Source organism: Rhineura floridana, chromosome 3 (genome assembly GCF_030035675.1).
Source record: "Rhineura floridana isolate rRhiFlo1 chromosome 3, rRhiFlo1.hap2, whole genome shotgun sequence".
NCBI classification, from domain to species: Eukaryota; Metazoa; Chordata; class Lepidosauria; order Squamata; family Rhineuridae; genus Rhineura; species Rhineura floridana.
The window spans coordinates 99,382,781-99,399,522 of NC_084482.1; the positions used below are offsets into that span (position 1 = coordinate 99,382,781).

The 16,742-nt window shown below is 41.1% G+C and overlaps 1 protein-coding gene across 1 annotated transcript in view; it reads right to left on the reverse strand.

Annotated features, from left to right (window-relative positions):
- The window catches only part of PDLIM4 (PDZ and LIM domain 4), a 137,114-nt gene that overhangs the window by 88,477 nt on the left and 31,895 nt on the right, over positions 1-16,742 (reverse strand). Inside the window, exon 2 of the mRNA XM_061617067.1 lies at positions 13,214-13,365. Within this exon, the coding sequence (XP_061473051.1) occupies positions 13,214-13,365 (152 nt within the window). The remainder of the gene's footprint in view (positions 1-13,213; positions 13,366-16,742) is intronic.

The following is a 16,742-nucleotide window of genomic DNA, read 5'->3' on the forward strand; positions in this document are numbered from 1 at the left end:
TGTGCTACTCCCAGCCCACCTTACTACACTATCCCCTCGACATCTTGTACTTGGATCTGAAAGGCCCTTAGCCCTAACATCTGCTAGCTTTCATTGAGATATCTAAGTAATTCCTCATCTGTTAACATCAGTAACCACAAATGAATCACTTCTATAAACTGGCTGTGTTTGGAGCTGGCCAGAATTTTTCATTGCTTCATGTCTGAACAAATCAGCTACTGCCTTATCCTTATCCAGTCAACACAGGAGTCTCATATATCCATGGCTTAATCCTTCCTCTTTAAAGTGAATAGGTGTTCTGCCCTTGACCACTTCACACACTCAGATGTACACCAAAGAAGCTTTAAATGTACACCTGTGAATATAAAGTATGAACATAGTAAATTTAATTTCCCCCCAACTCTTCTTGTGAAGTGAGAAATAAGAGAGGTGAGGAGAGACTTCTAAATGTCTCCAAAGCCTAGCATGAAATGAGGGACTGATCCTGCCCTTTCCCTGAGTTTTAATGGCTGAATACTGTACATATGTGGACTAGGGATGGGATTCATTGGCTGGTGCCAGTTCAAAAGCATTCCGTCAACCTAACAGGCTGGCATCAATCTGAGTTAATTCTTTATCCACCAGCCGCTGCTTTTACCTATACTTTTTTTTTGCTCTGAAAAAATATTAATATTAATATTGATGTTGATAAAGGAAATATCAATATTTTAAAAGGAAATATTGATAAATTATCATTCTTATGATTGATGTTTAGCAGATTTTTTTAAAGTCCATTTTTACAAATAGCCATGGAAATTCACTACGTTAAAATCCGATCTTCAACAACTGAGAATAAGTGAATTAATGGAAAATTTGGTACCAAATCCAGATTGAGTGGAATTCTAGCGCATCCCCAATATGAACAGGGATGCTAATCAGCGAGATGTATTAGATGCTGTTTGTCCATACTGGCCACTGCATTCTGGATCCATTAAAGGATCAGGTTCATAACTTGGCTGTGCTGTTAGATCTGGCCTTGTCTTTGGGGGCCAAAGTGGGGGCAGCTCCACTAGTGTGCTTTGCAGTAATATGAACAGAATGTTACCAGAACAAGGATAACTGTGTATTCTAGAACCAGGCATTGAGAACCCTATTTTTTTTTGTCTCAAAAGAGCTGTGCTTCTTCCCGCTCCATTTCTAAGTACAATTCAGAGTGCTAGTTTTAACCTTAAAGCACTAAATAGCTTGGGACGCAGGTACCTTAAGGTCTACTTCCTCTCACATGAACCTGCCTATGTATTGAGGTCATCTTCAGATGCCCTTTTCTGGGTCTCCCACCACCACTATCAGAGACAGTGCCTTTTAAGTTTGTACTGATTATGCAATAATCTTGCCCATGGAAACTTACCTGGTGCAAAGCCTGGTATTTTGATGCCACAGCTTTTTATTTTCCCAGGTTTTTTTAGATTTGTTAGCCTTAACTCTGTTATGCTGGTATTCTCTCTGCTCTTCTGCTCTCATGGTTTCTAATTTTATTGTTTCTAGTTTTATTCCTTACAGATTTTTTTTAAAAGTGTGTGAGATTGAAGAACAGAATAAATAAAATAAAATTTTATTCTATGGAAATCTATCAAAATGATAACTAAAGCACAGTTCTCTATAACAATGATTTTGCTGTCTAATTCAACCACTTTTCAAAACTCAAATCCTTCTTTCATTGGTAATATGGAAATATGCTGTCACTTTGTAATTTTCCTAACTGGACTTTCCAGTGGGAGTGAAAGGGCATTGGCTGAGCACAGTATGAAAGGGGGAGGATTTCTTACAAATCATAATAGGAATAATTCATTTAATAAAGGATAGAGGATGGAAAAAACAATTGCCAGTGGATAAAAGATGTTCACTGAGATGTGTGTGTCCTTTCTCTTGACATGTCCATTAATCACATGGCCATAGCTGGGTATCCATGGAACCTTATTTGGCAAACATTGAGCAGTACCAAATTCCATGAGGATTCACTCAGCAGATATAAAGAGAAACAAAATCATAAACAACTGAGCTATTTCAATCAGTCTGCAGAAATCCCCCTCTTTTTCTTAACTCTCAGTAAATGGAAAATAAAGTGGTGCTTTTTTTTTAAAGGCAGATTTTTTTTATACTTCTGTTGTTCCCCACCCCCTCCTTCTGTCTGGTGGAAAATAAAATAAGAAAACAAAGTAGAATATGTCAAGGACGCAAACAGGAAAGCGGTCACATAATTTATTGATAGGAATGCATGTGTGTGAAAACACAGTGTTTCAACACTACAGGAACTACTTATCCAAACTATTAAGAATAACCAAACTTCCTGTCTCTAAGTGTTTTAAGAAGTTTAGCTTGAATCCAAACTTATTGGCTAGATTATCAGTGAAAATCTTAGTATCAACTACATGCCAGCTGAGAAATTGGCAAACAGTACTGGCCTTAAAAAAAAAAAAGCAATAAACATATATCATCCTTCTGACCTGAAGAAGAAAAGCCAAAGCACCATACTTCCACCTCTTACTGGAACTTAACATCTCAAATCTCACTGAAGCAATTATATAACTAAGGCTACAATCCTATACATGTTTATCTTGAAGTCTAATTGAACACAACAGGAATTATTTGAGGGGAAATTGCCTAGGCTAGGATTGAGTTATAAACTACACCAGTTCATAACAGTAAGGTAAATATTTCTCCTAAGTATCTAGCACGTGGAAGTTGGTTTAATGTAAATGCTAAATCAATGTTCTCTAATAGAACTCAAGAGATTTTCTGAAAGTAAAAAATTAAAGCAAATGCATGTGAGTCTGAGCCTCTGATGTATGAACACAATAAGAAATTTCTGGTACATAAAGCGCATATGTAATTTTATATAAGGAATGGATGTAAAATGTGTTGAGTTTATAGAAGGATTTGGATCTGTGAGGTCTACATTAATTATCACAACCGTAGTTCTTTTGTAAAATTGGCTTCACTCTTCTTTTGGTAAGTGCTGCTCTGAAAGGCTGACTCATTTTTAGTGACAATCCCCCAATCTCCTTCTGCTTTGGTACAATTTTGTAAACCTTTATGGGGCTTCTTCTTTCTAAGAACACAAGGAGAGCCTGCTGGATCAAGCCAAACATCTATCTAGTTCAGTATCCTGTTCTTACACTGGCCAAACAGATGCCTAGAGAAGCCCACAGGCAGGATCTGAGCACAACAGCAGTCTCCCCATTTGTGATTACCAGCGAATGGCATTCAGAGGCATACTGCCTCCAACAGTGGAGACAGAATATATAAATCAAATAATAAAATAAATAAATAAAATAAAATAAATCCAGCCCTAATGACTAGTAGCCTTTGAAAGCCTTATCCTCCATGAATTTCTTCTTCAATATGTGATAAAATAATCAGATATCATGTAATTATTGTGATGGCATCCTGACACCACAGAGCCAATCAGATTTGACCACTCAGTGACATCAGGTGAGGTCAAACAAAGCTACATTTCCTTTACTCTGAAGCTCCACTCCAACTCAAGTTCTGCCAGATTTTACATTGGAATATGCATTCTAGCATGAATCCTGTTCAGATGAATATACTGGATAGACAGCATGCATGCTCAGATATATGTTATGTAGTCTAAATGCACATCTGGGAGATTATTCTCTGTTTTGCCATACAATGCTGCAGTAGTTTCACCCAAGCAAAGCAGGGTTGGCCTGGTCGTCAAGGAAATTCTTTTATTATTTATTTTGGAGTATTTGTGACCCACCTTCCAACTAATGTTCTCAAGGTATCTTACAATATATTTAAACACAATAAAATGGGCAATGATACAATAGTTACTAGAGTAGGGCAAAGGCATAAATAAATCCTTCCCCACTAGTTTTCTGAGATTCCAGCAAGTGCCACTCTGTACCTGAATCTTCTGGCCTGGAACTGACAGTTGAACCATCCAGGTGTTAGTCCCTCATAGGTAAGGGCTTTCTCACTGTGCTGCTGCTGTTGCTACTACTGTCCTGCACAGCCCCTGGCTCTGGAGGCAAATGTAGGAGGTGCGGGGGGAGCATAGATGTAAGATGTTCCAACTTCCAGTCTGCTGCGAAATCTCTGGGCCACAGCAAGTCTCCTAGAAAATAATCCCAGCCCAGACATGGCTGTCTATGCAGCTAGATGTTAGTCCCTCACAGACCAGGGCTTTCTTACAGAGCAGTTGCTGCTGCTGCTTCCGCTCTCAGCTCCTGGCTTTGGCGGCAGTTGCAGGAAATGCTGAGGGAGCAAAGATGTTAGAAGCCTCCCTCCCAGTCTTCAGATGTTTCAGGATTACTTCTCCACCAGCACAAATACTCCTATGTCCTTTCAAGGGTCTGTTGGGGGGAAAATGCCCCAAATGGGAGGAGTCTTTGATGGGTACACACATGTTTTGCAAAACTCATCCCCCTACTTCAGCTAAGCTTTCATCAAAACTGCTGAAATCAACTTTGGCCACAGTAGAGTTTATCTGGTGCAGAAATGTGCTAGTTAAAGTTATGTGAAAACACATGTAGTGTTGAAAGCATTACATCATGTTGTCCCTGAACAATGTGGTCTGGTTCAATCACAGTTATTGGAGATTGCTGTACTACAGATAAACACCCTCCCCCATATCTAATTGTTTTAAACTATGAGAATGATGATGTTAGAAAGGGAACCTCAAGGATCAGCTAGTACATCTGTAGATTTGCAGTACTTAAATTAACTGAAATTGATGATGGTTCAGTCTGTATTTTAATACTTCTCTACTCAATGTGCTCTATTGCTAAGTTATCATTGAAGTCCAGAAGCTTCACTATAATAGTCTCTGCCTATTATCCCAAAGACCTTTTCTACAATTCTACAAAATTATCTTCCAAGGCACATGTGTGCTGTGTTCTAGCAGAGTTGTGAATAGGATATTCTGGGCCCAGTATGCAGTGAATGTGTTTGCACATAATGCTAAACATAATGCAGTTTTCCATCATATGCTGAAGACACACTTCTTTACCCTGGGCTTTGACAGGTATCAAAACCAGGCCAAACTGAAGTGGATCTTAAAAATCCATTCTGCTTTTGTCACCAACTCTGGTTTCCAGTGTAGTTATAGTGTGATTTGGTAACAACAGTTAATTTGCCTCCCAGGCTGCAAGTTTTAGTTTCTGGGGCCAGTGCTAATAAAATGTTTGTTTATTATTTTAGTACTAGGGGCTTCACCCCTACATACTGTAAATATGTAAATGTTTTTATAAATGTACTGATGACTGTCCAGTATTTTATTTATTGAGATTAATGTGACTGCATTTGATACTATTGTATTTTATCCCATTTTAATGTACGTCGCCTAGAGTGGCTATCTGCCAGATAGGCGACACACAAATTTATTATTATTATTATTATTATTATTATTATACTTTGCATGCCAACCCCACATACACACACAGGGACTCCCAAACCACAGGAACTCCCAAACACAGGGACTTCCAACCTCCCCCCCAGGACTCCCAAACACACATGCACACAGAGCCAGGGGCTCACAAACTCACTCACAGGGACTCCGAGCTCCCTGCCCCAGGGTCTCCCAAACATACATACATGCCAGGCATTTCCAAACACATACACAGGGACTCTCTCTCTCTCTCTCTCTCTCTCTCTCTCTCTCTCTCTCACACACACACACACACACAGAGAGAGAGAGAGAGAGAGAGAGAGAGAGAGGAATTTCCCAAAACATCCCCCACCTACAAGCAACATTCAAAACAACCCCCCCCCCCCGCACTCAGCAAATGGAAATGGACTGCCTTCAAGTAGATTCCAACTTATGGCGACTCCATGAACAGGGTTTTCGTGGTAAGCATTATTCAGAGGTGGTTTACCATTGCCTTCCTCTGAAGCTGAGAGGCAGTGACTGGCCCAAGGTCACCCAGTGAGCTTCATGGCTGTGTGGGGATTCAAACCCTGGTCTCCCAGAGCGTAGTCCAACACTCTAACTACTACACCACACTGGCTCTCCCACTCTCAAGCAACTCCTAAAACAACCCCCCCACTCTCAGGCAACTCATCTGACCCTGATACTAGCCTGACTGTTCACTCACTGCTCTCTTACCCCCTGATGCTTGCTTACTCGCCCGCCTGCCATCCTCGCTTTGCTCATTCCCTCACCTCCATTGGCTCCCTTGCTCCTCCCTGTCCCCTCACCATCCCCCAGGCCCCCATGGCCCCCACCACACTTGCCTTAGTTGTTGCTCCGCCACTGCCACTCCAAACACCCTCCACCGTCAGCCATATTTGTGTCCTGCTGCCGCACCCCCAACATCACATTGTGTGACATCGTGACAGCATAATGTCTTGTCTTTTTATTATATTTTAATATACATATTTTGTATAGGTACGTGCTGCAGGAAATCCATGGTTCCCTTGTTGTTCCCTTGTTGTTCCCTTGTTGCATATGTACGTGGGAAAATACATCTTTTGCCTATGGGGAAATGGCCCTATGATCTTAAATTGGAAAAATATTGTAGCTCAGCTTAAGCCACAGGGTTGTTTGTAGTTAAATGAGATAGGAGTGCTATGTTGTCACTCAAGGCTCAAGTGGCCTCAGTGGCTTGGAGCACCTTTTACCTGCTTCATTTATGTCATCAGCGGTGGACTTTTCTGGATACTGGTAGCCTAGCCACAGTGATCCATGTTCTGGTAACCTATAGGTTGGATTTCTGTAATGCATTATACATGGGGGTTGTGACATGATTCCAAAGTCCAACAGTAACCAGTCAGTGGCAACAGTGGCAACAGCCAAGGGACTGGTTTATATTCCTGGTTGATTAGGGGACCACTGAACCTGAGAGTGGCAAGCAGGAGCCTGCTCAACCAGATCCCAAAGTGACAGGGCCCTCATTGATGCTTTCCCCTGAACTCAAGAAACTGAATGCCTCACACATTACCAAGGAGTGTGCCAGGCAGGAGGATATAGAGCACAGGAGAAGCCCCCGTATTCAGGCCAGAGGGTTATTCCATTAAGAGACTAGTTCTCCAAAAGGGGACACTGGGCTCATTCACATGGGAGCTAAATTTCACAGTAAAGACGCAGCTTTTGCCATTGTGATATATTTGCAAGGTTCACACTTCCTACCTTCAAATCTGCTGTTTTCCTTTCACACAAGTAAGTGTTCCTCTGTAAAGGTTTAGTATCGCTGTTTCCTTGTGGCCCCACCTCTAATTTTACATGCTTTCTCCCTCCAGAATACTGATATTGCTAATGAAGAAGGGGAGGGTTTTTTTTTGTCAGTTTCATTGTTTCTTGTCAATTGCACACCTCTCCCAGCCTGGAGAGCATGGGGCTGCAATTGACACGAAACTGTATGAAACTGAATAGAGAGGGGAGTGAATGAAAGGCAGCTTTTGTGAGCGGAAGAGAGAGAGAGGATCTGGCAATGAGGCATAAGAGAGCCCACCCACTAAAAAAAACATCAATGCAAAGTGCCTGCACGGAGGAGCGCAGCAAAGCTGAGACGGTTTTTCCTTTTCGCATTAGAAATGGATTGGGTTGATACAGGAAAACCGTGTGCTAGCTGCTGATTGCCTGCAACATTATGTGAACCATGCAAATTAAACAGGGATGCAAGTGGCACCAATCTCATGGTAAGTCGCTGTGTGAACCAGCCCAAAGCCTAGGAGAGGTAAATTGGAGGCAAAAGCGCAAAAGGTCTCAGTTCACTTTCAAACTTGTTGGAGCATGTTACTCACTAGGAGCTCTCCTTGGTGCTAAGTAGGACCAGAACAGGTGCCTTTGAAAATGGTTCAGAACCTTCAACTAGTATAGCACCCAGCTGCTAGACTGGACTGGTTTACCATCCTCAATAGAGCCACATTAAGTAAGTTCTGAATAAACTACATAGGTTCCTTATTCATTAATTGTTAATTGAAGGTGCTGGTGTTTATCTTCAAAGCCTAAAATGGCTTGTGCCCAAAATATCTGAAGGAGCACCTCCTTCGAGGCACTTCCCCATGTTCCATTGGTAAGAGTAGGGCATTATGAATTTACGAAAGAAAGGACCTCCTCTGCAGAAGTGCCAGTCTGTGAAATGCCATTCCAGCAAAGGTTTGCCCGGCACTGACACTTTATGTTAAACCTTTTTTATTTTCCCAAGGATCTTAAATTAAGATATTTTAACTGGCTGAATAGTTTTGTTTCTTTCAAAATTTTAATGTATTGTTGGTTATGTTTTATTTTGTAGATTTAAAATTCCTATGAATGCCATCCTGAAATCCATTTCTGGACGAGGTGCAGTTGATACATTTTTTTTTAAAAAAAAGAAAGAACGAGAAGCATTTTGTACTAGGGCTGGGAATAATACTGGTGCTTGTATTCCAAGTACTTTGGTGTTCAAACACAGATGCAACTTCTTGACTATATGCTGTATCTGCTGTTTTTCCATTGTTCTCTTCCCGTCTTCAGTATCTTTCTGCAGATTCTCTGCACCACCACAATTTTGACAGTTTATTTATTTATTTATTTATTTATTATATTTATATCCCACCTTTACTTCAAAGAGCTCAAGATGGTGTACATTGTTCTTTGTTTTATCTGCACAACAACCCTGTGAGGTAGGTTAGGCTGAGAGAATGTGATTGGCCCAAGGTCACCCAGCGAGTTTCATGGCTCAGTGGAGATTTGAACTCTGATCTTTCAGATCCTAGTCCAACATTCTAACCACTACACAACATGCTTACAAAAGCACAAAAGACAGTAAAATAGCAGTGACATTCAACAGTGGCAGAAGCTGCAAAATAAGCAATAAGGATAGAAATAATGGAGGATTATGAAGGCAAATAACAATAGTAAGAGGATATTTCTGGACTTGTTGGGGGAAACAGTCTAAAAAGCATATAGTCTATGGAAATGGTAACTGATAATTCTGGCAAATGCTTTAGGCACAGGTTTTCATTATATATATTTCTCTGTCACAGAATTATGAAGCACTACTAATTAATTAATTAATTAGGCTATTGTTAAAGGCAATATTTGTGAAAGGCAATTTCTTCTAAAGACTATTCCCCTCTCGTGGACAGAAATGAGATTTCTCGAAGATGACGAACTGGCCCCGGCAGACGCTCGACCGCAGGGTTTAACAATCACAGCGGCTATCCTTCCCCTAGTGTCCTCTAATGTTATCTGCCAGAACTCTAACCTAGACTCTATTGAGCCTCTGGATGAGGGGACAATGGATTGGGAGAGTAAAGGGGCCGTAACTACCATGACAGAATGTCTTAAAGAACCCTGCCTTAGTAAAACTGAGGAAGTATCTGTTCTCTATCAACCCAAACGCCATACGGGCCGACAAGAGCCAAGCCTTTGTAACAAGGCAGTGGCCCGGGAACAGCTTTCTATGTTTAAGTGACCCTTGCTGCATCAAGCCTCCTTGACAATGCTCTCCTGGAACATTGTGGGATGGACAAATAAATGCTCAGATCCGCTCTTTCTAGAATATGTCAGAATGCAGGACATTATATTGCTTCAGGAGACTTGGCTTGTTGAGGATTTGGCTCTTGGGGGTTTTGTGGCCTATCCACTGGCCGCAGTTCCCAGCGTTGCAGGTGGCCGCCCTAAAGGGGGTCTAGCGACGTTGATCGCTACTAAACTAGGAGGTGCCCACAGGAGACTGGTAAATCTTGAAAACACAGACTTGTATGTCAATATGCAACTTTGATTACATTGCTAAATATAAACTCACATTAAATATTTTGTTACAGTCTGTATATATGTATACAGTCTCTCTCTCTTCCCCTCTTTCTAGTGTGAGTGTGCATTTATTTATTTAACATTCTGTATTATATGGTAATTTCCGTTCCCCTCAGAGATGGTAGAAAGCTTCTGATTGACTTAAATACTAGATACGGTGGGGTCATTTCTATTTCACATAGGCTTTTATTCTGTGTATGAAGAAGTAAAAGGTATCATTTGGTTTGATGTATTTTGGGGAAAATTACATGCAGTAAAGCCTCATATAGGGATACTTCCCACATGCCATTAAGTTTACACAAAATGAGATTGTGCAGAAATTCACTCTCATTTTTTTAAAAAAAAATCATTTTATAATGTAATCTGGGAAAGGTTAAGTCACAAGTTTACTTCAGAGGAAGGAAGAGGAGCCAGCACCGACCAGTATCAGAGACAGAAATGGGATTCAGCGCTGTAATGGAGTGATCCGCTAGAACAGTTTTATGTGCCTAACCTTGACAATGACTGCATTTCATTATTGGAGCATACATTCTTAAAGACCTAGTACACTTGAGAATGGTTATGGATTTGTATATACTAAAAACAATTAACTTGGTTCAATCAGTTTTCAAAGGCATAAAGTCTAAACATTTTAAAGATGAAGTATAAAGAGTAAGTGGTAGTTCTTTGTATATAAAAATGCTTTTTTTTAGCTTGGACTGGAAAATCTTATGAATATATTTAAAGCTGTTACAGATAACATTAGCCTTATAAAGAGAATTCATTTTGGCATGACTATAAAAATAATTTGTGGTCCATGTCAAAACTTTTGGATATAGAATTAGTTCCACTGGGCGGGGGGGAGGGGGAATAAAAAAAATCCATTAACAGGACATGAATACTTGGTTCCACTTTGAATCTTCTTGGAAAAGCGGCATTGCAAAACGTTTAAAATTAGAATGAACGTGGTTTTTCAACAACAGACATAGGTAGCAATCCTCCCCTTACAAAAATACAGGCATTTTGCCACATTAACATTACTGATTACAAACTCACTTGATTGTAAAATCTGCTTTTGCCAAAACCCAACAAGAATCAAGCCCATAACTTTTTACTATATGGTGATGGCAATTCCTGTATAAATTATTTGCAATATGGCAAAATGGAACACTACAAGTCTAATGCCACTTCTAAACCATTTACTTTTTCTACAACAAAAGGGGGACACCTTACGGTATGAGTTTGCCTTTCTTTACTCTGCAACTCATTGCTAGTTTTTGGCATAGTTACCAGGCTTGAATAACACAATGAAACACCAACATATTTACAATACGAAGACAACTAACTTTTCACAGGTGCTGTGCTGCCTCATCTTATATGGTCAAAATTATGAAAGGAAAATTATGAACAGGGGCCAGTTCACAGGACAAGGCCTGATGTGGTAAAATCACCATGAGATTAGTTTTAACTACAAATGGGCAACATCTGCTGTTTTCAATTTAGAATGGGCCACGTTTCTGAGCTTTCCAGAGATTTCTTGGATGATGTTCAGGCTTTTTTTCTGACAATTCTGTAAAATCTCAGAAAAACTGTGTCCTCAGAAGTCCAACTGTCCCCATACTTCCCTGCTGCTGGTTTCCCTTATTCGCACTTTCCTAAATTTGCTTGGCAAGGAAGAGGAGTGAGAGTGGTGGCAGGGAAGTGGTGGTGGTGGTGGTGACAGCAGCTGGCTATTTCACCTCCCAGTATTCTCTGCATCAAGAAGAGGAACCTTTTGTGCATAGTAAGTCTTTATTGCCCCTGAGAATGCTAGGATATGTAGCATTTAACTCCTCCTGGCTAAATTAACTGAGTCAGGAAGAGTAACTGCTTAAAAGCACATACTACCACATGTTGATAATATGATAATATTCATAAATGTATCACATGGGGGCGTTTTCAAAGGTTTACAACAATCTATCTATCTATCTATCTATCTATCTATCTATCTATCTATCTATCTATCTATCTATCTATCTATCTATCTATCTATCTATCTATCTATCTATCTATCTATCTATCTATCTATCTATATCCTGAGTTACAGGTAAATGTTTAGAGGTGGTCAGAAGGAAATGAAATACAGAAAAGTATAAATAGTTCTTAAGTGTGGTTATTCACAGAAAACAGCTGGGTTGATAACAAAGACAACCTGGCATTAGAAAGCTAATTAACACATGTAGTGCGATATAAATCCATTGTACAATCCAGGAGTGTGTACAGTGGACGTGGGGTAGGCAATGAGCCCCTGCTCTGTCAATCACTGCATATATTCTTATATGTCTATGTATATATTCTTATGCATGTTAACCCCTAAAGAGGTAATCTTTGCTCCTACAAAGCAGAAAGTAAAAAGTTGTACATTTTGAGAGGCTGTCCTGGCTAACCCCCTTCGAATCAGGCCCAGGATCACTAAGGTGTTTTTCTCTATTACATTTAATGTGAATCTTAACATGTGAACGGCACATAGATCAGACTACAGATAGCCCAGGCCTCTAGGTCTCTGCAAGGCATTTCTAGGCATGACTACTCAAGCAAAAATGTTGTCTCAACAATTTAACATGCCCCTTAGGCCTCCTTAAGTATGATCAGGGTGGGCACACTATTTGCTGGACCTGTTTCTTGGATTGATACTGGACTAGCAAATGGGCATTCCTATGGATAGGCTGGAGAGTGGGCTTGGTCTGCTGCCTGCACAAGTGGTGGTGCGTTCTTGGCAATGGGAGCAGAGATGCCTCAGCCAGTTCATCCCCAAGCTCCTTCTCTGGACTCTTTCAGCTGTTTCCAGTACAGGAGGCTGGTTTGGAGGCAGAGTGATGGAATGTTCATCTAAGATGACTGTTTTGTGCACAGCAGGTGCTTCTCAGGGGTGGGTCTGTCACTCAGCAGACTACTGTGATCTTCACTGGTTTTCTCTCCATGCCCCACTCCACAGACCACTGGGCCCCTGCCCTGGATCCTAATCCTCCTCCTCTGCAGGACACGGAATAATGGCCTCAAGTTACAGGAAGCAAGATTTCAACTGAACATCAGGAAAATCTTCCTAACTGTTAGAGCAGTATGACAATGGTACCAATTACCTAGGGAGGTGGTGGGCTCTCCAAAACTGGAGGCATTCAAGAAGCAGCTGGACAGCCACCTGTTGGGTATACTTTAATTTGGATTCCTGCGTTGAGCTGGGGGTTGGACTTGATGGCCTTATAGGCCCCTTCCAACTCTATGATTCTTCTGACCCACTCTGCCAGGACTTCTCTGCAGGGCTCATGACAGAGACTGTATATTGTAATGTACTTCCATACCTCACATTTAGGACACCACAGCCTGACACTTTGGGGAAAAGGTGCTAGCAGATGCATAATCCCATTCTCCAGCCACAGGTTGAAATACATAAATTTTAGTGAATGCATACACATACCTAGTGCATGCATGAAAAGGCAAGTACAGATAGTTAGTTACCTGTTCACAGACAACGTGAGCTTATCCAGACAAGTTTTGATCTTGTTTTGTGCTTCTAGATGTGTCATGTTTTCTGTGCTCTCACCATTAACTGACAGAATGATATCACCTGGGCAAAGGTTGGCAAGGGCAGCTTTACTTCCAGGATTAATCTGTATAAGGGAAAGGAAAGGAGGATTAATTACTATGATAGTGAGATCCTCAGCTTTATTCCTCATGTGAATTTGAAGTGGACAAAAGCATATTAATGACATTTACTATTATTCTTGTTGGGGCTGGGGAAGTGAAGAACACAGAGTAGAAATTGTAACAGACTGCTTTGGGAGCTTCTCTGAGTGAACAGCTTTGAGCTGTAAGAGCCAGCAATCCCCCCACCCCAGACAAGGAAACTGCTGATCCATTTTAAATGGTCAAAGTCTCTCCGTAATAATTTCCAGATCATAAGAACTTTAACTAAGGTTAAGGTGCATTTGCTTCTCTTTTTTTTTCCCTGCAGGGAGCAACCTGTAATGTAGCTAGCATCATACTTACCTTTGCTTTAATTGGCTCAGTGAACTGGGTCCCCATTTACAATTGTTTGAGCTAGAAGCTTGAAACACAGGACATTATTGTATGGCCAGATATTTGGAAGTCAGATTTACTGGAGTCAATGTGACATACTTCCATCAAATAAAGATAGTTAAGAGTAGGGATGCTTATAGAATCTGCTTCTGCTGGATTTTGAAATATCACTGTACTAGATAAGTTGCATGTATCCAACAATGTCTTCATGTTCTTTGATCCAGCAGAGATTTCATTGCTGGAAGGGAAGCAATTGATGCTGATTCCCTCTTCCACTGCCACCCCTGCATGCCTCCCAAATCTGCTCCAGAGGTTTGGCGGACCCTTTGGAACAGTGTGAGGGGGTAGCATGAATAGGCAAAATTTGCTGCCTCCCTGTTCAACAGATGGAGGCCTCTGCTGGATCAAATACCCTTTTGTCAGCACAAGGAACGTCATTAAAAACAACCTATGTTTACCAGAGCATAATCAGAACAATTACAATTACAACTACAATTACAGAAACTGGGGGAATCCATTTCTCTGTAGATCCAACACTTCTAGAAGACTGATTTGGGCCTTCCGAAGGTAGACTTTTACGTGGCACTGACCCATTTATTTGCCAAGCTGTTTTTTTAAAACATCAATGAAGCTCTTAGAGGCAAAAAGTCTTCCTTCAAAAAATGGAAGTCTTGTCCGAATGAAGAAAATAAAAAAGAACACAAACTCTGGCAAAAGAAATGCAAGAAGACAATAAGGGATGCTAAAAAAGAATTTGAGGAGCACATTGCTAAGAACATAAAAACCAACAACAAAAAATTCTATAAATACATTCAAAGCAGGAGACCATCTAGGGAGACAATTGGACCCTTGGATGATAAGGGAGTCAAAGGTGTACTAAAGAACGATAAGGAGATTGCAGAGAAGCTAAATGAATTCTTTGCATCTGTCTTCACAGTAGAAGATATAGGGCAGATCCCTGAACCTGAACTAACATTTGCAGGAAGGGATTCTGAGGAACTGAGACAAATAGTGGTAACGAGAGAGGAAGTTCTAAGCTTAATGGACAATATAAAAACGGACAAATCACCGGGCCCGGATGGCATCCACCCGAGAGTTCTCAAAGAACTCAAAGGTGAAATTGCTGATCTGCTAACTAAAATATGTAACTTGTCCCTTGGGTCCTCCTCCGTGCCTGAGGACTGGAAAGTGGCAAATGTAACGCCAATCTTCAAAAAGGGATCCAGAGGGGATCCCGGAAATTACAGGCCAGTTAGCTTAACTTCTGTCCCTGGAAAACTGGTAGAAAGTATGATTAAAGCTAGATTAACTAAGCACATAGAAGAACAAGCCTTGCTGAAGCAGAGCCAGCATAGCTTCTGCAAGGGAAAGTCCTGTCTCAGTAACCTATTAGAATTCTTTGAGAGTGTCAACAAGCATATAGATAGAGGTGATCCAGTGGACATAGTGTACTTAGACTTTCAAAAAGCGTTTGACAAGGTACCTCACCAAAGGCTTCTGAGGAAGCTTAGAAGTCATGGAATAAGAGGAGAGGTCCTCTTGTGGATAAGGAATTGGTTAAGAAGCAGAAAGCAGAGAGTAGGAATAAACGGACAGTTCTCCCAATGGAGGGCTGTAGAAAGTGGAGTCCCTCAAGGATCGGTATTGGGACCTGTACTTTTCAACTTGTTCATTAATGACCTAGAATTAGGAGTGAGCAGTGAAGTGGCCAAGTTTGCTGATGACACTAAATTGTTCAGGGTTGTTAAAACAAAAAGGGATTGCGAAGAGCTCCAAAAAGACCTCTCCAAACTGAGTGAATGGGCAGAAAAATGGCAAATGCAATTCAATATAAACAAGTGTAAAATTATGCATATTGGAGCAAAAAATCTTAATTTCACATGTACGCTCATGGGGTCTGAACTGGCGGTGACCGACCAGGAGAGAGACCTCGGGGTTGTAGTGGACAGCACGATGAAAATGTCGACCCAGTGTGCAGCAGCTGTGAAAAAAGCAAATTCCATGCTAGCGATAATTAGGAAAGGTATTGAAAATAAAACAGCCGATATCATAATGCCGTTGTATAAATCTATGGTGCGGCCGCATTTGGAATACTGTGTACAGTTCTGGTCGCCTCATCTCAAAAAGGATATTATAGAGTTGGAAAAGGTTCAGAAGAGGGCAACCAGAATGATCAAGGGGATGGAGCGACTCCCTTACGAGGAAAGGTTGCAGCATTTGGGGCTTTTTAGTTTAGAGAAAAGGCGGGTCAGAGGAGACATGATAGAAGTGTATAAAATTATGCATGGCATTGAGAAAGTGGATAGAGAAAAGTTCTTCTCCCTCTCTCATAATACTAGAACTCGTGGACATTCAAAGAAGCTGAATGTTGGAAGATTCAGGACAGACAAAAGGAAGTACTTCTTTACTCAGCGCATAGTTAAACTATGGAATTTGCTCCCACAAGATGCAGTAATGGCCACCAGCTTGGATGGCTTTAAAAGAAGATTAGACAAATTCATGGAGGACAGGGGTATCAATGGCTACTAGCCGTGATGGCTGTGCTGTGCCACCCTAGTCAGAGGCAGCATGCTTCTGAAAACCAGTTGCTGGAAGCCTCAGGAGGGGAGAGTGTTCTTGCACTCGGGTCCTGCTTGTGGGCTTCCCCCAGGCACCTGGTTGGCCACTGTGAGAACAGGATGCTGGACTAGATGGGCCACTGGCCTGATCCAGCAGGCTCATCTTATGTTCTTATGTTCTTATAACAATTCTTGCATTAAAAATCAAAAGCTTTTAGAAAATCCTAAGTTCATAACAGCCTTATCTAAGATATAGCAGATGGGTACACTGAATTTTTTCCCAGAGCAGCTCATCAGATTTTTTTTACCCCACATGTCTCTTCTCTTCCTCTCAGGTGTTCAAGGAAATCTACCAAAAGTTTGGAAATGGAGGTTCCCTTTTTCTTTCTGTTGGAAGTGGGGCAAGAGCA